The sequence below is a fragment of the Bos indicus genome, chromosome 1 (genome assembly GCF_029378745.1).
Source record: "Bos indicus isolate NIAB-ARS_2022 breed Sahiwal x Tharparkar chromosome 1, NIAB-ARS_B.indTharparkar_mat_pri_1.0, whole genome shotgun sequence".
Classification (NCBI taxonomy): domain Eukaryota; kingdom Metazoa; phylum Chordata; class Mammalia; order Artiodactyla; family Bovidae; genus Bos; species Bos indicus.
Genome location: NC_091760.1, coordinates 96,273,405 through 96,297,082, shown reverse-complemented (window position 1 = coordinate 96,297,082; position 23,678 = coordinate 96,273,405). Strand labels below are relative to the sequence as shown.

Here is a 23,678-nt window from a genome sequence, read left to right as displayed (position 1 = left end):
TGTATAGAAAAAAGTGGAATGAGATACACACCATGTTAAAATTATTAGCCCTGGATGGTGGGATTACAGATAAAACTTAATTTTCTTATTGCTTTTCTGTGTTTGCCAAATTTTCTCTAATGAAAATATGTTGAAATCAGAGCTCTCTGCCTCTATAATTATTATACATTTAGAAATTTATAAAAAAGCCCACACCTTTAAAGAGAATACTTAAGTTCTCATGGAACTGAAAAGGTATGACATTTATCTCTAGTTTACAGGAGGAAATATTTGTTTCCCTATATAACCTGCAGTAGGCAATCAATGGGTTGATTAACAGGGTGCTGATTTTAAACTCTCCCCTCTAAACAAAACAAATTGACATTAGAAGCTAGTTGAAATATCAATAATCAGAAAAAAATCTTACTGGCAAAACAATTAGTAACAAACGTGAATAAAAAGAGAGGTCTGACATATTCTGAGGGATGAATTTGCTGAGTTCCTGAGGCAGAGGGAGCAGAGTGAACTGAAGCTTGGTTCTCAAAAGCCGGAGTCTGGAGTGGGTAGGAGGGAAGGGCCTCCAGCGTTTGCAGGAGGTAAGGGCTGGTGGTGTGCTTGTCTGCCAGTGAGTCATTTTCCAGAAGCGACTGTTAACATGGGAAAGGTGACAGCAACAGCCCTGCAACCGTGTGTGTGCCACCTTTCACCAGAAAGCTTAAAGTACCACCTTTAACTGGGGGCACTTGTCTCGATCTCACTGCAGAGACCACACTGAAATCCCAGCCTGGCCAATACAGTTCTCTGTGTGTGCTTCCGTCACTCAGTCCTGCCCAACTCTGTGTGACCCTGTGGACTGTAGCCCACCAGACTCTTCTGTCCATGGGATTCTCCAGGGCAAGAATACTGGAGTGGGTTGCCATTTCCTTCTCCAGGGGATCTTCCTGACCCAGGGATGAAACCGGGGTCTCCTGCATTGCAGGCAGATTCTAGAGTCATACAATTGTGGACTTCCTGAAAAAGCTTACGGCAGGGAGGGTGGCTGGGGTGTTCCATAGACGGTGGGAGCTCAGTGTGTCTGTAGTGACGGGGGAGGAGGGAGAGGAGATAAGAAGCCATTCGGAAAAAAATAAAGAAGCCATTGTGGAGGGAACAGGGAAGTGACAGGATCTGAGTTAGGTTCTCGAAGGATCACTCTGTCCACCGACACTGGAATACAGGGGCTGGGATGGGTCCGGTTAGAGCCATGCCTAGGAAAGTTCTGAGTGACATTTAATTGAATGAAGGACTCATTTAGGGCCACACAATCCTTGGTTCTCAGCCCAGTGCTCTCTCCGCTGGACCACAGATTTGTTTAAAACTCATCTTCCTGTAGAAGATCAGGAATCTTCTATGTCTGGAGTCATCTCAAATCTGAGAACTGAAGTTTCTGCATTTAAATTTAACACCAGTAACCTCTAGCATCCTCCTTTAGTGATTTTAAAAATCATAGCCTTGTATCACCAGAACCATTTCAATTTCTAAAAGTGGACTTACTATAAAAAACTTAAATTAGACACTAGGTGGCTTGACTTGGTCCTAAATCTATTAATAGATTTAAAATGCTAGTTTTTTTTTTTTTTACACACAAAAATAATAAAAGCTATTAAAATAGGAAATGTTTGTGCCCCACACAAAGCCATTTTGCACCACATCCTGTGTTCTGGGGACACTGTTTTGAAAAAAGAAGAACCTGGAGATGGCAGGTGTACTGAGAGTTAAGAGGCTGGGCTGGGTCGCAGTGCCTACCGCAGAGGGACACCCAGCTTCAGAGACCCACCGAAAGCATTGAAGCCGAAGTCCTTGGGCAAATCGACCAGCTTGGTACTCTTTTCCATCCATTACCGAAGGGACTGTCTCCGTGTCCTGCACAATGACAGCCATTTCACTGTCTCGCTTTCCCAGCATGCTTCGGTCATTTATGTTGGCAGAGCCTATAAGGAGAAACAGTGCAACTGAACCATTTTCTTGTCGAGGGAGACGCTCATTTATCCTCCAGACTTGATTCTTCCTTGCTAAATAAGCCCTCATTTTGTTTGGTTATCAAGAGGTGTGGTGCTCTAGGGAAGCAGTGACCTCCCTAACCCAGGGGTGAATCTCCATCAGTCTAAGTCAGCCATGGTCATGACATTATTTCTGCCAGTGACTGCTTAGAAATGGGCACTTGTCATGATTCTAGCCATTGAAACATGAAGGCAAATCTGCCAGGGGCTTCTGAGAAAGTTTTCTACTTCTTATTAACAGACACAAGAACAGGATGTCTCTTCCAGTCTTTGGATACTCTGGCTTGAAGGGTTGTATGAAAACAGGATTCTAGGAGCTGTAGCAGCTCTTTTGTAACCAAGAGGACAAACAGATAAGTTAAAGACAGCAGAGAAGAAAGAAGAAAGACTCTGGGTCTTTAAGTCACTGAACTAGCCAACTCTAGAACTTCTTACCTTATCTTTCCTATTGTTTCACATACCTCTAGCTGAATTTTCTATCTTGTGGCTCAAGGGATTCTGACTGATACAATCATTAAGCACACAAAGAAACAAGAATGCTTATCAGTTCAGTTCAGTTAGCTTTTATGCTTAATAATTAAATTCTGCAGACTTTAACTCATGGTCATATAATTATAGATGTCAAAACCCAAGAAGACCTTCACAGCAATATAATCCACTCTCAAATACAGACTATCATTAGTGGCTATGGGTTTCCATTCTCTTGCCTCACTTGAGAGGGACACCAATGGCTTCTGTATCAACTTCTCTCCATTCTATTTTTAAATCCAAATGAGCTGAGAATGTCAACTTTCACATGTATTTGAATATTAGTTCAATGTGTATCTTCTGTGTTCCTGTCATGTATTGTTACTTTTTCTGCATTAACCATCAAGGATCCATTTTGAATCCTTGAGGTATTCTACAAACTACAGAAGGGCCTGGCTGATTCTCTTTTTCCTTCTTGCCCCTCTTGCTCTAGCTCCACACTCCACTGCTTCTGCAGACTCAGAGCAGAAGGGTCAGGTTGAACAGGAGCTCGGGGTTACCCTGTGATGGGGGCCATCAGGGTGGAAGGTGTTAGCAGCCCTGCCCCAAGCCCAAATGGCAGGATGCTAGACATGAGAGGAAGCCGGCTCCTCCTAAAGAGACTTCACTGCCGTTTGCCACAATATTGCATGCGTGCATGCATGCTAAGCCACTTCAGTTGTGACTTTGTGACTCCATGGACTGTAGCTCGCCAGGCTCCTCAAGACCCACTCCAGTACTCTTGCCTGGAAACTCCCATGGATGGAGGAGCCTAGTAGGCAGCAGTCCATGGGGTCGTGAACAGTCAGACACGACTGAGCAACTTCACTTTCACTTTTCACTTTCAAGCACTGGAGGAGGAACTGGCAACCCACTCCAGTGTTCTTGCCTGGAGAATCCCAGGGACGGGGAAGCCTGGTGGGCTGCCATCCATGGGGTCGAACAGAGTCGGACACGACTGCAGTGACTTAGCAGCAGCAGCAGAACTGGCAGAAGGGTTCTTTACCACTGGTGCATCTGGGAAGCCCTTGCCACAATATTGTCACATAATTAACATACAAATCTATGGTAACTGCGGATATGAATAGTGCCCCACAGGGACTCTGGGTGACAGAGAAAGGATGGAACACCTCACAGAAATTTGGGAGCACTACCTGGGTGCTGTAAGGTGAGCCCCACCTTTGAAAAATGTTGTTTTGTTAGTGACAAATCAACTTTTACACATACACTTACATTTTAATCACACTATAAAATTTGCCTCCTCTATTGCAGACAAATAACACTATAAAATTTGTCTTTGGGCTTGACATTTGGCCCAGCATTAATTTGGACAAAGTTATTTAATCTTTCTCAGCTTTAATTTAATCTTTTATAAGTGAAGATCATAATATAGACCTTGTCGGGTTGTTGTGAGCATTAAATAAGACCCACGTGAAAGCACTTACTGATCTATAAACTGCTCCACAAATTCTAAGTATTATTGGCATTATTATCAGATACTGTTACCCGGATAATATCTGCACTAGAGAACCTGCCTCAGGAGGGGGAGATTTGCTAGCACATAGCATTTGTAGCAAAGAAGCCTCCTCTCTGCGTGAACTGCCCCTTACCCAGGTGTGTAAACGGTCAGGGGTGAGGAGTAAGGTCCCCCAAATGCTGCTTTGGGGCTTACAAGGTGGCTCAGTGGTAAAGTATCCTCCTGCCAAGCAGGAGACACTGGTTAGATCCCTGGGTTGTGAAGATCCCCTGGAGTCGGAAATGGCAACACACTCCACTATTTTTGTCTGGAAAATTCCATGGAAGAAGAGTCTGGCGGGCTATACAGTCCTGCTGCTGCTGCTGCTAAGTCGCTTCAGTCATGTCCGATTCTGTGCGACCCCATGGACGGCAGCCCACCAGGCTCCGCCGTCCCTGGGATTCTCCAGGCAAGAACACTGGAGTGGGTTGCCATTTCCTTCTCCAATGCATGAAAGTGAAAAGTGAAAGTGAAGTCGCTCAGTCGTGCCCGACTCTTAGCAACCCTGTGGACTGCAGCCTACCAGGCTCCTTGGTCCATGGGATTTTCCAGGCAAGAGTACTGGAGTGGGGGTGCCATTGCCTTCTCCAGCTATACAGTCCATGAGGTCTCAAAGACGCAGACACCATAGAGTAGTGCTGGGACGTCACTACCACATGTTCCCAGCAGAGGCCGCTGTTGGGCCGGGGCTGCTGAATTGGGAAGACATTGCTCTTCACTGTCTGGCAGCCTGAGTATATGAGCCCTCCTACACACATAGGCATATACACACACACACACACACATTTTCACACCGGTCCCCCTAGACTCCCTCCCAGCACTGTGGGCCCCACACTCGCCAGCAGAGGAATGCATTCCTGGCATTCTGAACTAGAATTCTTAGAGGGTGTGTTTTCTTGTACTTCCAGGGTCCATCAGGAGTTTCCCAGGGCACTTACTCTCACCCACACTGGATAAGTGAGTTGTGCTTGTCTTGGGCTCCTGCTCAGTCGTGTTTGACTCTTTGCGACCCTTTGGGCTGTAGCCCACCAGGCTCCTCTGACCATGGAATATCCTAGGCAAGAATACTGGAATCCTCCAGGGGATCTTCCAGACTGAGGGATTGAACCTGCGTCTCCTATGTTTCCTGCACTGTAGGCAGATTCTTTACCCACTGAGCCATCAGGGAAGCCAGGATAAGTGAGTTGGCTACTACTTATTAGGAATGTGGAGAAGGGGAAGAGAAAACTTCAGATGAATTTAATAAATGAGATACTAAAAATGAGATATTGATGGATGTAAATATATCTCCCTTTTTGTTGTTAAACATTCCCATATTGTGAAAATCAAATTCAGAATAGCAGGCTATAGTATTAACCCATTTCTACAGAAAATATGAGGAAGAAGAGTGGGCAAGGATTCTAGGAAGATACACACTGAAGGGTTAAGGGTGGTGAGTGCTTTCTGGCAAAGGGAAGGAGACACTAGGGGAATTTTGACCTTTTACTCTATGTGAGTCCTTAGAATTTGAATTGTTTTCAACAAATGTACTCTGTATTTTTATGGTGACTGCAATCCCTTGGTTTATTAGGACACTGTCTCAATAATTTAAAACCACTTAAATTTTGGAAAATGACCTTTTCTAAGCCTATTAGGAACTTTTTAAATACTGTGAAATATAGCAAAATAGAAAAGAGTATATGAAAACTTATAAGTACAATTTAGGTAATGACTTTAGAAAATCATTGAATTTATTATCCAAGCTGAAAAACAGAACATTACCACATTCCAGAAGTCCTCAGCTACCTTCCCATGGAAGTCCTTCCCATCCCAGGAGAGAAACTTTATATAGAATTTTGTGTTCATCATGTTAGGATGATGTTTTCCTAAACAAACAAGTTTACTTTAGGCTTATTTTTAATTTGTGTAAATAGAACTATATAGTAGATAATCTTTGGAGACTGGCTTCTTTCATTCAACATCATATCTTTGGGATTTATCTTATACATATCGTAATGCATTATTTTCCTTAAATGAGCACCCACACATCTACTTATTCTTTCTACTGTTAACGGGTGTTTGGGAGATTCCAGAGTTTTGCTGTGATACACAGTTAAGTTCTACATCGATGTGTATATGTTTCCTGATGTGCACATGTGGGAGTTTCACGGGGCTCTGTGCACAAGAATGGGTCCCTGGTGTTGCTTAGTATTGCCAGCACTTGGACTGTCCAGTTTTTGATTTTTGCCAATTGGTATTTTGAAAACCTGCTCTTTTCCTCATTACCATATTAATGAGGATGAATATCTTTCATATATTATGGGACTCAGGTATGTCCTTTTGGGGGTGCTCCTATACAATTCCTCTGCCCATCTTTCTTTGGATATTGTCTTTCCTTGTTGATTGAGTTCTTTATTTTTTGAATGGGCTTCCCTGGTGGCTCAGAAGGTAAAGAATCTGCCTGCAATGCAGGAGACCTGGGTTCAATCCCTGGGTTAGGAAGATCTCCTGGAGGAGGGCAAGGCAACCCACTCCAGTATTCTTGCCTGGAGAATCCCCAGGGACAGAGGAGCCTGGTGGGCTACAGTCCATGGAGTCACAAAGAGTATTAAGTGTGTTGCAAATACTCTTTTTTCAGTTCATGGTTTATCATTTTATTTTACTTATATAGCATATTTTGATGAATAAAGTTCTGAATTTTAATGCAGTTAGATTTATCTATCATTTCCTTTGTGATTTTGCTTTTTTTAAATGTCTTGTTTAAAAAATTGTTAATTCTCCTGTGATAGACAGAATAATGACCCCTAGAGATGACTATGTCATAATACCCAAAGTTGGTATGTTATATTACATGGTAAAGGGGAATTAAGGCTGCAGATGGAATTAATAGATGGTGCTAATCAGCTGACCATAAAAATAAGGACATTATCCTAGATTATCTAGGTGTTCAGTATAATCACAAGAGTCTTTAAAAGTAAAGGGAATTCAGAGAGAGATGTGGTTACAGAAGAATGGGTTGACACTTTGAGGACTTTCAGAGAGATGTAACATTGCTGCTTTCAAAGACAGAAGAAAGGGACCATGAACCGCGGAATGAGGGTGGCCACTCAAAGCTGGAAAAGGCAAGGAAATGGATTCTCCTTTGTGCTAAATTGCTTCAGTGTTGTCCTACTCTTTGTGACCCCATGGACTGTAGCCCACCAGGCTCCTCTGTCCATGAGATTCTCCAGGCAAGAATACTAGAGTGGGTTGTGACTCAGGGATCGAACCTGCATCTTCTTACATCTCTTGCATTGGCAGGCAGGTTCTTTACACTAGCTCCATCTGGGAGGCTTCTAGAAGGAACACAGCCCTGCTGACATCTTGATTTTAACCCAGAGAGATCTATGTTGGACTTCTAACCTACATAACTTTTAGATAATAATTTTGTGCTGTTTCAAGTCACTAAGTTTGTGGTCATTTGCTACAGCAGTAATACACAACTAATATACCAACTCTACCCTACTTAGGCCTATGTGTTTTAATTAACTCACTTATTTATTTTTGGCTGCACCATGCGGCATATGGGATCCTAGCTCTCCCACTAGGGATCAAACCCATACTCCCTGTGTTGGAAGTGCAGGGTCTTAACCCCTGGACCTCCAGGGAAGTCCTTAGCGGGCTACTCAGTACTTTCTAACTGCTTTGTTCCCTGTGCCTCCAGTTCAGGAGTTCTCAGCTTGGCTGCACAGGAGCATCATCTAGGAAGCTTTCAAACGATAATGGTGCCAAAACAAAAACAGAAAGCAAAAAAGCCTTGATACCTGGGCCCTAAACCAGACCAATTAATCACAGTTTCTGGAAGCAGGAACCAGGCATTATTAGTATTTTCTCCTAATATCACTCCATTCTTTTATCAATTAACCCAACTTTCTTTTTGAGGGGGAGAGGATCTATTTGAAAGTAAACTGCAGACATGAATAAACTTTCCCCTAAATGACAGTTCCATTTATCTGAACTCAAACCCATCTGTGTTCAAAATTGTTCTGTGGTGACAGTGAAAACATCTAATTAACTGAGTGGAGATAGGAAGACTCCTATCAGAGTGATGGAAATATTCTGTATCTTGTTCTGGGTGGTGATTACATAAATGTAAACATATGTGAATATTCATTAAGCTGTACACTGAAGTTTTGTGCCATTTACTATATATAATACATTAATTAAAAAAGAATAGTCCACGAAAAACAACAACAACAAAAAGCCACTAGGCAATCCTAAGGCAGTCAGGGTTGTGACTCATGGGACTCGCTCTTTACCGGGGTAGCCTTTCAACTACAGACACTTACTGAAGCCTGCCTTTAAGCACCAAGATCCATTCCCTCCATGGGGTTTCCCACATATCACCCTTGCTGACTGCCTCTCAGCACCAGTTCATCAGTATCCATCCCAGTGGTTCCGGGGTTTGGTGAAAAGAATACCTGCCTCCCCTGTAGTCCATGAGGTGGGCGGGGCAGTGGCGCTGTGTGAGCATGTGCTGTTTCCCTACTGTGATGTGCAGTGGAATGCACGTGTGAGCTAAACCACTTCGGTCATGTCCAACTCTTTGTGACCCAATGCATAGCAGCCCGCCAGGCTCCTCTGTCCGTGGGATTCTCCAGGTAATAATACTGGAGTGGGTTGCCATGCCCTCCTCCAGGGAATCTTTCGACCCAGGGATCAAACCAACATCTCTTATGTCTCCTGCATTGGCAGGCAGGTTCTTTACCACTCGTGCTCCCTGGGAAGCCCATGCAGTGAATTAGTGAAACCAAAAGAAAGAAAAAAAATCAATTCATTTAGTTAACAGGATAGACTTAACTTCTACTTAAGGATAGCCTTGTTTTATTTAGGAAAGAAAATAACTGTTAGTTCGGTTACATGCCAATAAGATGAATTAGAAAACTGGACTTGGTCACAGATTTTAGAACCAACAGGGCCACCGGGGGTAAAACATAATTAAAGCTATACAAGAAAGAGATCTCAGTGTGAGAAACCAAGTATTTCCTTGTGAAGAAAAAAGAAGGATAAACCATTTAGTCATTTTTCTTACGATAGATTATTCAGTAATTCTGGATTAAGTCTGCCATGTTAGAAAATTTAATCACAGGTTACTTTAACTTCTTTAAAGCTCTTAATGACTTAACACCTGTAAAATATCCTCAACCTAATTTCTCAAGTTCCTCTTTGAGAATTTTAAACATTGTTCTCTGTGTTATGAACTTAAACAGGCCAAATGTCTGAGAGCAGCAACAACAAGCCTGTTTCTTCCAGAGTTCCCACAGAGGTGAAAAGAACAAAAGTATACGTGGATTTTTCCATGGATTTTCCTGGGGAAAATCTGTCCTGCCCTGGGGAAGAAGGAAAAGAAATCCAGCCCTTAAAGACTAGCAAGTGAGACTTCTCATACTCTCAAAGTCACATCTTCAGTTTCAAGAAAGTAGATAATAACTGTATGCAAAAAGAATCAATTATTGCTAGTCTAAATAAATTGTAGCCTTTGAGAGTTTAAAGACCTTTCTATAAAGTAAGTCAAAAACTATACAGATTTATTTAACTCAGATACTAAAAACTACTTTGCATTTATACTTGATGTAAAAGTAAAGCAGGTTGAAAGTCGAAAAGACTTTTAAAAGGAAAATATTTACATCTGTCAATTTTTACTTCAAGAATTCTGAAATCTCCCTAAAGAGATCAACTGACTTTCATCTGGCTTTGTTTGTTTGTTTTTCCATTTCAACAAGCATCAGTATTTTCCCTTTCCTTATTGTCACTGTCAATTTGAAGATAAAAATATTCTGAGATTAGCTTCTAAAGAGGCAAAGACAAGAATAGCTTGGGGAAATAAGAGAAAACCTGTTTATTAGGGGAGATAGGGGAAGAAATGAATCCTTAAAGGGCTCCGATCCCTATTGGGCAAGAGATTAAAGACACGGATATTTCTCTTAAAGGCCCAGTAAGTATTAACAGAGAGAGAGAGAGAGAGAGAGAGAGAGAGAGTGTGTGTGTGTGTGTGTGTGTGTATCACCACACTGTGATCTACATATTTTCTGGCTTCAGAACTGCTTTTCTTTCTTTTCAAATCATGTTCCAGAGAAGACAGTCTCATTACTCCTAGGTATGAGATTTTTCTTTCTTTTCTCAGTGGAGGATAGAAATGGAAAAGGCATATTTACTGTCAAATTTTTTCCAGAACACTCCATGACACTTAGTTTCTTAAAGAATAGATATCTTATAGCTGAGACACTACATTTCATTGAAAACAGATGAGTGGAATGCCCAACAGTGGGACACAGCATATCTCTTAAGGAACATCCCCTCACCCTTGTCAATTCATTTATCTGGCTGGTTATTAATACTCATTTTCTCATCTTGACCTTTCAATGTTCATGTAACATGATATTAGAAGGCAAACCAACCCCACGATGGGAAAATGAAGCTTCCCAGGTGTACAAAAGAATGGAGCTGCAAACCCACCCTTCTCAGCAGGCTGTTCTAATCTGGGTAGAAGTACAACCAGTAACACCCCTGAATCTGTCCATGGGGTGAGGGCTGCGGGAGAAGACTGCAGACCTCAGTCTAGGGCTACATTGTATTATTACTACACAAGCTGGTCTACCCTGTACCCTGATTCAGTTCAGTTCAGTTCAGTCACTCAGTCGTGTCCGACTCTTTGCAACCCCATGAATCGCAGCACACCAGATTAGTAACATCCAAAATACTGACTCCAGGGGAAAAACGGTAAGCATAGACATTGTTGTTGCTGTTGGATAGTTGCTCAGTTGCATCTAACTCTTTTGTGACCCCATGGACTGTGGCCTGGCAGGCTCCTCTGTCCATGGGATTTCCCAGGCAAGAATACTGGAGTGGGTTGCCATTTCCTTCTCCAAGCGATCTTCCCAATCCAGGGATCAAACCCACATCTCCTGCATTGGCAGGCCAGTTCTTTACCACTGAGCCACCAGGGAAGCTCCAAGCATAGATGTAGTGATAGTTTAACATCCTTCCGATCCTGACTCTTGCAAAAACCTTGGATCTGAGGTATTGGTTAGGTGGATGTGGTGGGAGCACATACAAAGTACTACCAGGCTACCAGATACTCATTTATGACACACTTCCCTTCCCAAACCTCTCCCTTCTAGCCCTGAAATCTAGGCACTTTTGTTCAAAATTTTTAAAAAGGGAATAATAAAGAATTAATGAGCGCAGACTGATTACTGCACTGCTGGGTTAGACTGCTGTCTCTGGACACTGTAATTTGCACAATGGCCATTTAATTGTTCTGTGCCTCTGTTACTTCACAGATAAAAACAGGGATTAGAAAAGACATAAGCGAAAAAGATTGCTTCAGAAATGTTTTAGATACTGATACTCTCAACTGCAAAGGAAGCTTCAAAGGAATAAAAAGAATGATTTTTGCATGAGGTAAGTCAACTGACAAGGAACACAATTAGAGACCAAGTACTTACCAATAATAACAGTGTTGTCATCAGCAATTAGCAACTTGCTGTGGACATAGATAAGCTCAGTGACTAGGTTTCCTTCAAGCTCTGCATGTGTTCTAAGACCACAGAAGGATATATAATTTATCCACTGATTGCCAACTGTAAATTAAACAAGAAATCACTAAAATTAATACGACCAAGCTCAATAAAGGCATCTTAGATTTTACTGTCTTTCAAAACAAATATACCACTTCAACAGGTTAAGAATAGATTGTGTAACATATATATGTATGTGTGTGTACATAATTTTAGAATGCATGTAGGATCTATTTTTACTTTCTGAAGAGTTTTATATTGCTAATATAAATGGAGATATAATTTCAAAATATCTTACTAAAGTGATTTCTATGAATCCCCAATGCTAGGTCCCCAAATAAATTCAAATATGAACATTTTATTTTAAGGATTTATTGAGTAACTACTGAAGAGTGATAACTCAAGTATAGCCACAGTGGGACAACCGCAGATTTGCATCTGTCTGGGTTGACACCTGCTGCTGTTTATTCTGTTGTTTTAAAAAATGTACTTATTTGCCTACATCAGGTCTTAGTTGCAATACTTGGGATCTTCACTGCATCTTGTGGGATTTTTTTCATTGCAGTGCGTGGGCTTCTCTCTATTTGTGTCTCATGAGATTATTAGTTGCAGCACATGGGCTTAGCCGATCTGCAGCATGTGGGATCTTAGTTTCCCAACCAGGGATCAAACCTGCATCTCCTGCATTGGATGACAGATTCTTTTTTTTTTTTTTTAATACAATGTTATTTTATTTATTCTTTTTGCCATTTAAAAAATTTTTAATCGGAGGCTAACTACTTTACAATATTGTGGTGGGTTTTGCCATACATTCACATGAATCAGCCATGGGTGTACATGTGTTCCCCATCCTGAATTCCCCTCCCACCTCCCTCCCCACTCCATCCCTCAGGATCATCCCAGTGCACCAGCCCAGAGCACCCTGTCTCATTAACCTGGACTGGCGATCTATTTCACATATGATAATATATATGTTTCAATGCTATTCTCTCAAATCGTCCCACCCTCGCCTTCTCCCACAGAGTCCAAAAGTCTGTTCTTTACATCTGTGTCTCTTTTGCTGTCTTGATTGGCCACCTCATGCGAAGAGTTGACTCACTGGAAAAGACTCTGATGCTGGGAGGGATTGGGGGCAAGAGGAGAAGGGGACGACAGAGGATGAGATGGCTGGATGGCATCACTGACTTGATGGACATGAGTCTGAGTGAACTCCGGGAGTTGGTGATGGACAGGGAGGCCTGGCATGCTGCGATTCATGGGGTCACAAAGAGTCGGACATGACTGAACGACTGATCTGATCTGATCTGATATAGGGTCATGGTTACCATCTTTCTAAATTCTGTATATATGCATTAATATACTGTATTGGTGTTTTTCTTTCTGGCTTACTTCACTCTGTATAATAGGCTCCAGTTTCATCCAATTCATTAGAACTGATTCAAATGCATTCTTTTTAATAGCTGAGTAATACTCCATTGTGTATATGTACCACAGCTGTCTTATCCATTCATCTGCCAATTGACATCTAGGTTGCTTCCATGTCCTGGCTATCATAAACAGTGCTTCGATGAACACTGGGGTACACGTGTCTCTTTCAATTCTGATTTCCTTGATGTGTATGCCCAGCAGTGGGATTGCTGGGTTGTATGTCAGTTCTATTTCCAGTTTTTTAAGGAGTCTCCACACTGTTCTCTATAGTGGCTGTACTAGTTTGCATTCCCACCAACAGTGTAAGAGGGTTTAGATGGCAGATTCTTAACCACTGGACCACGAGGGAAGTCCCAACACCTTGCTGCTGTTTAAATCAGATGCAAGACGTAAGCTCAAACTATCTGGTGTTTATACATACTTAGTAGCAAACTCAGGGCAAAGCAGCAGTTAAAATTTTACAGACTTTGGCTAAGTAAAAATGTTGGCAGTTAAATAATATCCCTCCTTCTAAATCATTGAAAAATAGGGAAACAAAAAATCCTAAGTACGTTTGACCTTGGAGAATTTATTTCAGAGCAAGAAGTACCAGGTTTGTACTTTAAAATGTAGCCCTCTCATCGTGTGAAGGTCATTTATGTGATAAGAACTGTATTCCATATCAAACCAACCCATAATCATTACTCTGGCGTGAGTGTTAGTCACGAGATTTTATGGTCCCGTCTCACACAGCAGTTGTCCTAGATAAGCTAAGTGTGATACTAAGAATAAATGGAGTGGAACCAAAGCATCACAGATTCTTATAGAAGGAGAATATAAATTTTTATAAGAGAATCTGAAGCATGCTGATAGAATCAATGGTAGTTCATGTTTCATTTACTGAAGTTTCCAGGTATTACTGATGTTTTCTATTTTGCTGTTGATGTTACTCAGTGAACCTATTACATTTAGGTATCTTGGAAAGAAATTTTTTCACAGGTAATATATAGAGGTTCCTCCATTTATAGATAACCCTTCCCATATCTGATATTAACACATACTATAAAGTCTATATAATTAAAACAGTGGAGAACTGGTACATAGACAGCCAAACCAGTGTCTGAAATTGAAAGTCCAGAAATAGACCCAAGTAAGTATGGAAATTTTGCATATGATAAAGGTTGTAGCTCTAGGAAAAGGGCTTTTGAAGAAAAGGTGCTAGTATAATTGCATCGCTATTCCAAAGAGATAAAAATTATATACATTCCTCCCAGCAATCATAAAAACTCTAAATAAATCAGAGATGAAAATGTAAGCATATGAAACCATACAGGTGTTAGAAGAAAACCGAGTGAATTCCTGGTAACCTGAGTGTAGGGGAGGCTTATAACTATCTGCTGCTAAGTCGCTTCAGTCGTGTCCGCCTCTGTGCGACCCCATAGACAGCAGCCCACCGGGCTCCCCCGTCCCTGGGATTCTCCAGGCAAGAACATTGGAATGGGTTGCCATTCCCTTCTCCAATGCATAAAAGTGAAAAGTGAAAGTGAAGCCACTCAGTCGTGTCCGACTCCTAGTGACCCCATGGACCACAGCCTACTAGGCTCCTCCGTCCATGGGATTTTCCAGGCAAGAGTACTGGAGTGGGGTGCCATTGCCTTCTCCATTATAACTATCTAGAGGCAATAAAAGAAAAGATCAATAATGTTGGCTAAAAAACCCAAAACAAAACAAACTCATTTGCATGACACAAAACATAATAAGAAAAAAAAAAAAGGCAAAGGACTTCCCTGGTGATCGCGTGGTTAAGCATCTACCTTCCAATTCAGGGGACACGGGTTCAGTCCCTGTACCAGGAAGATTCCACACGCTGCAGAACAAGGAAACCAGGGTGCCACGACTACCGAGCCTGCGCTCTAGAGCCGCGCCTGCTGAGACTGCACGCTGCAAACACTGAAGCCCTAGAGCCTGTGCTGCGACAAGAGAAGTCCCCACTCGCTGCAGCTAAAGAAAGGACTTGCAAGGCACTGAGGACCTAGCACAGCCACAATAAATAATTTAAAAAATAACTGAAGGGAGAAAAAGACCAAAGTCTTCCTAGAAAAATAGGTAAAAGACATGGACAATTCAAACACACAAAAAGATACATTTGAAAAGACAGTCATCTTCACTCATAATTAACAGAAATGCAAACTAAAACTATATTGAGAAAGCATTTTTTAACCTATGAGACTGACCAAAAAAAAGAAAGAAAGATAACCTATTCTGTTGTTGAGACTGGGTTGAAGTAAGCTCTCTCTTACATTGACGCTGAGAGTGCAAATTGGTATAAACTTGGAGGGGAATTTGTCAATATCTAACAAATTATCTATAGCCCAGCATTTCCATTCTAGAAACTTACCGTAAATATACAGTTCCAACAAATAAGAATGTATGTACACAAAGCTACTAATTATATTATTGCAATTGAAAAGTACTGAATATAACCTAAATGCTCACACAGAGAATGACTGGATTAACTATGGCAAATTTGTACACGGGGGACTATGCAGAGGCAGAAAGGAATGAAACTCTATGAACTGATTCAGAGTGATTTCCAGGATGGAGCATAAATTTTAAAAGAGCAAATACACAAGAGAATATGTGGTATGTTATTCTTATGAAACAGATTTGGAGAAATGAGAAAATATACATGTTTCTGCTCATTTGTACAAAAAGAAACACAGCCCAAATAACTTAGAAACTGAAATAATTTGTTACCAATAGAGGATAAGTAGATTAGGGTGAGAAAGATGGTGGGAAGAAGCCGAAAGGAGGTACAGCGGAGTGGCGCCTGTCTAAGCATGTCTGTCTTTTGTATAGTTCTGACTATTGGAAATCTGTTGCATACACTCAAAAAAGAAAAAAAAAATCAGGAAAGATATAGAAAAAAAGAACCCAAATGAAATACAAACTAAAGCAAGTAAACCTAACTGCTTTTCAAATTAAAACCATAATCCAAAGATACTTGGAACACTAGCTTTTGATGATATATACTCTTAGGCTAAAGACAAAAAGAACTATAAACAAATATTGGATTCTAGTGAGATATATTTTTCATAGTAGTTGGGCTAGCAATTTCTGTGTATTCTAAGATTGAGGAAATATATATATATTATAGACAATAGAAGTAGGTTTCTTACTGTGAGATAAAGAAGTTATAAAAATAGAGAGATGGCAAGAAGGAATCCTGTGGCATGGGACTGAAATGATAAGTATCAGTATGGAGATTAGACGATAGATAGATGGACAGATAGATAATGTGCATGCAAAAAGCCTACAGCAGTAATATCCTAGAAGCAATGATCATACCTCCTACCCAGAATTTGGTTTCTGATACCACTTTCCACTGTGCATGCATGGGTACTCAGTTGTGTCCTACTCTTTACAACCTCATGGACTGTAGCTTGCCAGGCTCCTCTGTCCATGGAAATTTCCAGGCAACAATAATACTACAGCAGATTGCCATTTCCTTCTCCAGGAGATCTTTCTGACTTAGGGATTGAACCCTTGTCTGTTGCATCTCCTGCTTTGGCAGGTGGGTTCTTTACCAGCTGAGCAACCGGGGAGCAAACCTATGTAAGTTCCTTGAAGAAACAGTTGATTGCCGGGCTAGTTACGGGAATGTATAAGATGGGTCTGAAACCCTTGTGCCAATGAAAAAAGGCTGATGGGCATACATCAAAAGCCTCACAGGCCACACTCCATACCTACTCCCCATTCACCCTTGCTATGAAATAATTCCTATAGAGTGGCAGAAATCTTTATTTCTTTATGAAAAATGTCTTTAAAAAGAAAGCTCAGGGTGAGTACCAGTCACAGGGACCAAAATGAAGATAAGGGTTCCAAGCTAGAAAGTAGATATGTTGTGTCCTGTCAAAAGAGGTGAACAGATCCACCACCCACTCTTGTGAGCAGAAAAAGTAAACTGAGAAATTACTTCGGCCAGTACAGTCATCCCTCAGTATCCACAGGGTACTGGTTCCAGGATCCCCAAGGATGAAAAAATCTGCCCTACTCTAGTCCTTTATGTTAATATAAAGTCGTATACCATTTTCACGTGATGTACACACATCCTCTTGTACACCTTAAATCATCTCTAGATTATTTACAATACTTATTACAATGTAAGTGTTATGCGAATAGTTGCCTGCCTGTGGCAAATTCAAGTTTTGCCTTTTGGAACTTTCTAGGTTTTTTTCCCTCAAATATTTTCAATCTGCGGTTGGTTGAATGTGGGCTGGGGAACCTGCAAAGTACAGTTGAGTGTACGTTATTCTGTGAAGGAAACTGACTCAACAGAGTAACAAACTTGGTGATGTTAACTTGTGGTGTGAGAATATACTGAAACAGTGTCTTCTTAATAAAACATGAGAAAGCCAGGAGCATGACAGGTATTAATAAAGAGCAATAGGCAGAAAATAATCACGGGGGCTTCCAAAGTACATGTCATGGAGTATTTGAGAATCTGGAGTTTTATATAGGCCTCCAAGACATATCTATTGTGAATGTTGGTGCAGATATAGCTTGAAAGATGAGAAATCTGATACAATAGACTCTTAAGTTTATCAGGACATTTTGTGAAAGGACTTGGAGTTGTTACAGGCATTTGCTGCTTAAACAAGTACTTCTTACATGTACATTTCTAATCCTAATTGAATACCTCTAGACCTTGTGTTAAATTATACTAAATGGGCTGCTAAAATGCCATAATTCACAACAATTATAAAAATGATAAAGAAATGCTTTAAGTTAAACACTAAATCCCTGAAGATTAGCATATCAGAAAATTATACACTAATCACAGCTGGTTTTCTTTTCAGGAATTCTAACATATTCACAGCAGCAGTTTTGTTATTTCTAAAGAACTGAAACAGGAGAAAACTACAGTTCTCTATCCAATTAGAGATTAGCTAGTTCATGTATTTAAAACCCACTATACTTTTATGAAAACAAAGCCAACAATACAACACTGTGCCTCAAAAAGGGGCATTATGTAATTAATCTATTCTTCCATGTTTAGTGTATGAGCATTTCCCCCACAGAGATGCCTGATTTTGACTTGTTCCCAGGGTACTTGGAACTCGTTTTGTAAGAGGGCTTAACATTAAAATTACTTCCTATGCTAAAATCCAATTTTTCCCCTGAATAGGCAAAGGAAGAAAAAGGGTCCAGAGTCCAAGGAAATGCTTCATAATAAGCTCAGGATATTTTTATGATTGAGAAACTAAATAATAGTCTTGTTCTGACCTTTTATTCTCCTATAACCTCACCTTTGCATTTTTACTAGCCACTGTCATTACTAAATGACTGTCCTGATTTTATTTCTTTTTAAAAGATGTATCCATTTTTATCTACTCTCAAATTTCATGCTTTTTTTTTTTTGCCACACCATATGGCATGTGGGATCTTCGTTCCCTGATCAGGGATCAACCCTCACCCCTGTAGTGGAAGCACAGAGTCTTAACCACCGGAGAAGTCCCCTGATTTTGTTTTTATCAATAGATCTTTTAGAACCTTACTCATTCACTATCAACTTCATTTTAAACCATTACCCTAGAGATAGGGTAATACTCTGGTAAATCTGTGTGCGTGAGTGCTCAGTTGCTTCAGTCGTGTATGACTTTGTGACCCTATGAACTGTAGCCCTCCAGGCTCCTCTCTCTGTCCATTGGGTTTTCACAGTGCTGCAGTGGGTTGCCATGCCCTTCTCCAAGGGACCTCCCTGACCCAGGGATCAAATCCACATCTCCTCCGTCTTCTGCATTGCAGGCAGATTCTTTACCACTGAGCCACCAGGGAAGCCCCTGGTAAATTTATGTCCTGGATAAAATTAGATACAACTTTTGAAAGTATTTATTATTGGTGATGTACATGTCTTATGTCCAAAGTTCTTTCTCAAGATTTTTAGATTGAGGAGACCATTTGTGAAAAATCACTGAATACTAAACAGAAATAGATAAGTTTAAAATTATATAGTCCTAAAGGCTTAATTCATTATTTTTACGGCTTCCAGATCATTTAAAAATCCACCGGCCATAAAATTTGCCTCTTTAAAGTATGCAATTCAGTGTCTTTTAAAAAAAACGTATATTCACAAAGCTGTACCATTATCACCACTATCCAATTTTAAGGCATTTTAATTACTCTGAAAATAAAAGCCATACATTATATTTGCCAGTATTTGGCCACAAGATTCAGGATTTTCTGGCATTTCTGGCATTGGGAATCTGTTCCAACAAAGGAGTGGTAGTTTTCTTTTAGTTGTTTTATTTTCCTTCCTTTGTTTTTGTGTGAACATGTTTTCAATTCTCTTGGGTATATTCTATGGAGCAGAATTGCTAAGTTATATGGTAACTCTTGCAGAAGGAAATGGCAATCCACTCCAGTATTCTTGCCTGGAAAATTTCAGTAGCCTGGCGGCCTACAGTCTATGGGGTCGCAAAGAGCGGCTGAGCGACTGAGCACCTGAGCGCATGTTAGCTCTATGTTTAACTTTTAGGGAACTACCAAACTGCTTTCCAAGGAGTCCACACCATTTTGAATTCCCAACAGCAATGTATGAGGATTCTAAAATCTTCATATTCTCATCATTATCTTTTTTATGTCTTAAATCATAGCCATCTTAGTGGATATAAAGTTGTATCTTATGATTTTTACTTGAATTTCTCTAATGATTAATGATGTTGAGTATCTTTTCATATGTTTATTGGCCATTTGTATATCTTCTTTGAAGAAATGTCTATTTAGATTCTTGGCCCAGTTTTAATTGGATTAGCTCTTTATTGTTGACTTGTAAATGTTCTTTGTGTATTCAGGATATGAATCCCTTATCAGATATATGATTTGCAAACATTTTTTCAGTCTTTTTTATCCCAGTTCCTTGATAGTGTCCATTGGAACATAAAAGCTTTTATGTCTGATGAAATCCAACTTAATCTATTTTTATTGTAAAGCCAAGAAACCTATGTTAATACAATGTCAGAATGATTTTTGTCTATGTTTTTTTCTAAGAGTTTTTACATTTTAGGTCCTGATCCATTTTGACTTATTTTTTTTGTATATGGTGTAAGGCCCAACTTCATCCCTTTGTATGTGAATATCCAGTTGTTCAAACACCATTTCAGGACATGCAATTGTCCTGAAACCCTTTTTGAAATTCAAGTGACCATAGTCATAAGAGTTTATTTCTGTATTCTCAGTTCTATTCCTATGACCTATATGTCTATCTTTACATCAGTATCACACTGGTTTTATTACTGTAGTTTTACAGTAAGTTCTAAAATTGAGAGTGTGAATCCTCCAATTTGTTCTTTTTCAAGAAAAGCTGATTCATTGGATAAGACTCTGATGCTGGGAAAGATTGGGGGCAGGAGAAGAAGGGGGTGACAGAGGATGACATGGTTGGATGGTATTACTGACTTGATGGACACGAGTTTGAGCAAGCTCCAGGAGATGGTGAAAGACAGGGAAGCCTGGTGTGCTACAATCCATGGGGTCACAAACAGTCAGCACGACTTTGACTGAACAATAACAGAGGTTGTCTGGGCTATTCTAAATGCCACATTCATTTTTTTGCACTTTTTTTTTCTTCTCCTCAGACTGGGTAATCTCACTTGACTTATCTTTAAGTTTGTTGATTTATCTGCCTACTCCAGTATGCTACTGAATTCTCTAATGTACATTTTATTTCAACTTATACTTGATTATTATTAAAAAAAAATTTAGTTTTTATGGTCTCTATTTGGAGAGTGATTGTTTTTTACTTCTCTTTAGTTCCTTAGATTTATTTCCTTCAGTTTTTTGCACATAGTTAAACTAGCTATTTTAAAGTCTTTCAAACTGTCTGTCAGGTCAAATTATGACTATCTTCTGAGAATTGTGGGAAGATGGGAGCTTTCAACCTATTCGGCTCCTTCCAGTAGTTGCCATGGTACGGGTTTCCTTTCACAGTGATGGGGAGTTGGTTCTCAAGGCTGCCATGGAACTGAGGAGAAGGGGATGGGCACACGGCAAATTAAAAAGCTTGCTGCTTTTACCAAGATTCTGCTGTCCTTCTTGAATAAACAAATTGTTACATGCCCTTGGTTCCCAAGTTCTGTAGAAGTTGATTTTTGACAATTTTTGCGAGCATTTTTGTTGCTTTTATTTAGGAGTGGATTTGGGGGTGTCTTTCACTTTTCACTTTCATGCATTGGAGAAGGAAATGGCAACCCACTCCAGTGTTCTTGCCTGGAGAATCCCAGGGACGGGGGAGCCTGGTGGGCTGCCATCTATGGGGTTGCACAGAGTCGGACACGACTGAAGCGACTTAGCAGCAGCAGCAGCAGCAGCTACTATGCTACGGGGCTTCCCTGGTGGCTCAGATGTAAAGAATCTGCCTGCAATACAGGCTACCTGGGTTCAATCCCTGGGTCAGGAAGACTCTCTGGAGAAGGAAATAGGTACCCATTCCAGAATTCTTGTCTGGAGAATCCCATGAACAGAGGAGCCTGGTGGGCTACAGTCCATAGGGTTGCAAAGAAGCGACTTAGCACGCACGCACGCAGGAGGCCACATACATACTTGTTGATCAAGTCCTCATCCTTAAAGCAGGGATGACCCCTTCCTGTTTACTTTCTAGGACTGTGGTGAGGGATCACAGGAGAAGATACATATGAAGTCATTTTTAAAATTTATATTTAATTTTTAATTGTAGTATAATTACAATATTGTCTTGGTTTTTGCTATGCATCAGTGTGAATCAGCCATAGGTATACATGTGGGGTCTTTTGAGGTGCCTTACAAATCCCACTTCTTATAAAAACAATTACTATAAGTAAATACAAATAAATTATAAAAACTGTAAAAATAGGGACTTCCTTGGCCATCCAGTGGTTAAGACTCAGCTTTCCACCACAGGGGGTTTGCATTCTACCCCTGGTTAGGGAGCTAAGAACCCAAAGGCTGCAGGGAATGGCCCCAAAAATAAAAAGTGTAAAAAGTTTTTAAAAATTTATAAAAATACTCTCATTTTTACCACCTATGCATCTCATGCTGTGATGGCTTAGTTTGAACAACTGTTTAGACAATTTAGTGAAAATAAGTAATTTATTTCTGCTAAGCATTTTGTGGGCTATCTTTTGTGAAGAGTTCTATAACCACACTATAAAAACACCAATAATTACTAATATGTCCCAAGAAACAACCATGCAGGAAAAGAAAAGCAGTTACTCACTCTCTGCTTTTAATTGTCCAAGGATGGAATTTTCTCCTCTGCACATGGTTCTGAAAACACATAAAGGAAAGAAACAATTAAAGAGATTTCAAAGGAATCAATCCCAATTGCAATGAGAAACGCTAGGCTGGAAGAAGCACAAGCTGGAATCAAGATTGCCGGGAGAAATATCAATAACCTCAGATATGCAGATGACACCACCCTTATGGCAGAAAGTGAAGAGGAACTAAAAAGCCTCTTGATGAAAGTGAAAGAGGAGAGTGAAAAAGTTGGCTTAAAGTTCAACATTCAGAAAACTAAGATCGTGGCATCTGGTCCCATCACTTCATGGGAAATAGATGGGGAAACAGTGGAAACAGTGGCAGACTTTATTTTTGGGGGCTCCAAAATCACTGCAGATGGTGATTGCAGCCATGAAATTAAAAGACATTTACTCCTTGGAAGGAAAGTTATGACCAACCTAGATAGCATATTCAAAAGCAGAGATATTACTTTGCCAACAAAGGTCCATCTAGTCAAGGGTATGAGCGACTGAACTGAACTGAACTGAATCCAAGTAAAAACAGAGCAAGTGCTTTTATGAGAAGATGCTATATAGGCTTTTTAAAAGTAAAGAAAAAAATATGAGTGTCACTTCTGTTACTGATGTTACTGATGTTTTGAGGTGGATAAATGGAAAAGTTACAAAATTGATATTAGATTTCAGAAAGTGAAAGTGTTAGTCACTCAGTGGTGTTCGACTCTTTGCGAACCATGGACTGTAGCCCACCAGGCTCCTCTGGAATTTTCCAGGCAACAATACTGGAGTGGGTAGACATTCCCTTCCCCAGGGGGGTCTTCCCACCCCAGGAATCGAACCTGAGTCTCCTGCATTGGCAGGCAGATTCTTTACATCTGAGCCACCAAGGAAGCCCAGAAAGAGATGTTATTTTAAAAAGATGGATTATGAATGAGTTTTCCCTCTTTGAAAAGGTAGCATTAGTTCCTTTGGAATTAAAGAAACTACTGTACCTGAGCCCTCTCCATAAAGCTAGAAAACCCCTTAAAAGTGAAAAGTATAGTCTCAAATAGCTGGCTCTACTAATGGTTTTGTTTCTCAAGACTCTGATAATAGACGATGAATTACACTGACAAAACAAAAAATTCTATGCTCCATCTGCTTTCTCTATGAAAGTAATTAAAACTACACTTACGCCTAGGAAATGCTGATATTATTAAAGATGATGCCAGCAAATAGAGATGTTTTTGCATAATAAAAGGATATAGTTTCGGTTGCTGAACAAAAGCCAAACATGTTATTTCATTCAGCTGGTTCAAACCCAAGAAAACAGTCATAGAAAGTAATTACAATTCCAAAAATAATATTAGCATGGCAAATGAAGTGGATAAAACCAAATTAAACATTATGTCAGTGCCTTAAATACTTCAAAAGCTTTGTT

The 23,678-nt window shown here is 40.2% G+C and overlaps 1 protein-coding gene across 8 annotated transcripts in view; it reads right to left on the bottom strand.

Annotated features, from left to right (window-relative positions):
• Positions 1-23,678, bottom strand: part of PLD1 (phospholipase D1) — a 283,505-nt gene that overhangs the window by 65,861 nt on the left and 193,966 nt on the right. For all 8 annotated transcript variants that reach the window (XR_011570916.1, XM_019959589.2, XM_019959595.2 and 5 more), the window contains 3 exons: positions 22,240-22,289; positions 11,508-11,642; positions 1,796-1,949 (listed from right to left, as the gene is read on the bottom strand). Coding sequence is in view for 7 of the 8 variants with exons in the window: in XM_019959589.2 (XP_019815148.2) it covers positions 1,796-1,949; positions 11,508-11,642; positions 22,240-22,289 (339 nt within the window). In the remaining variant the exon portion in view is untranslated. The remainder of the gene's footprint in view (positions 1-1,795; positions 1,950-11,507; positions 11,643-22,239; positions 22,290-23,678) is intronic.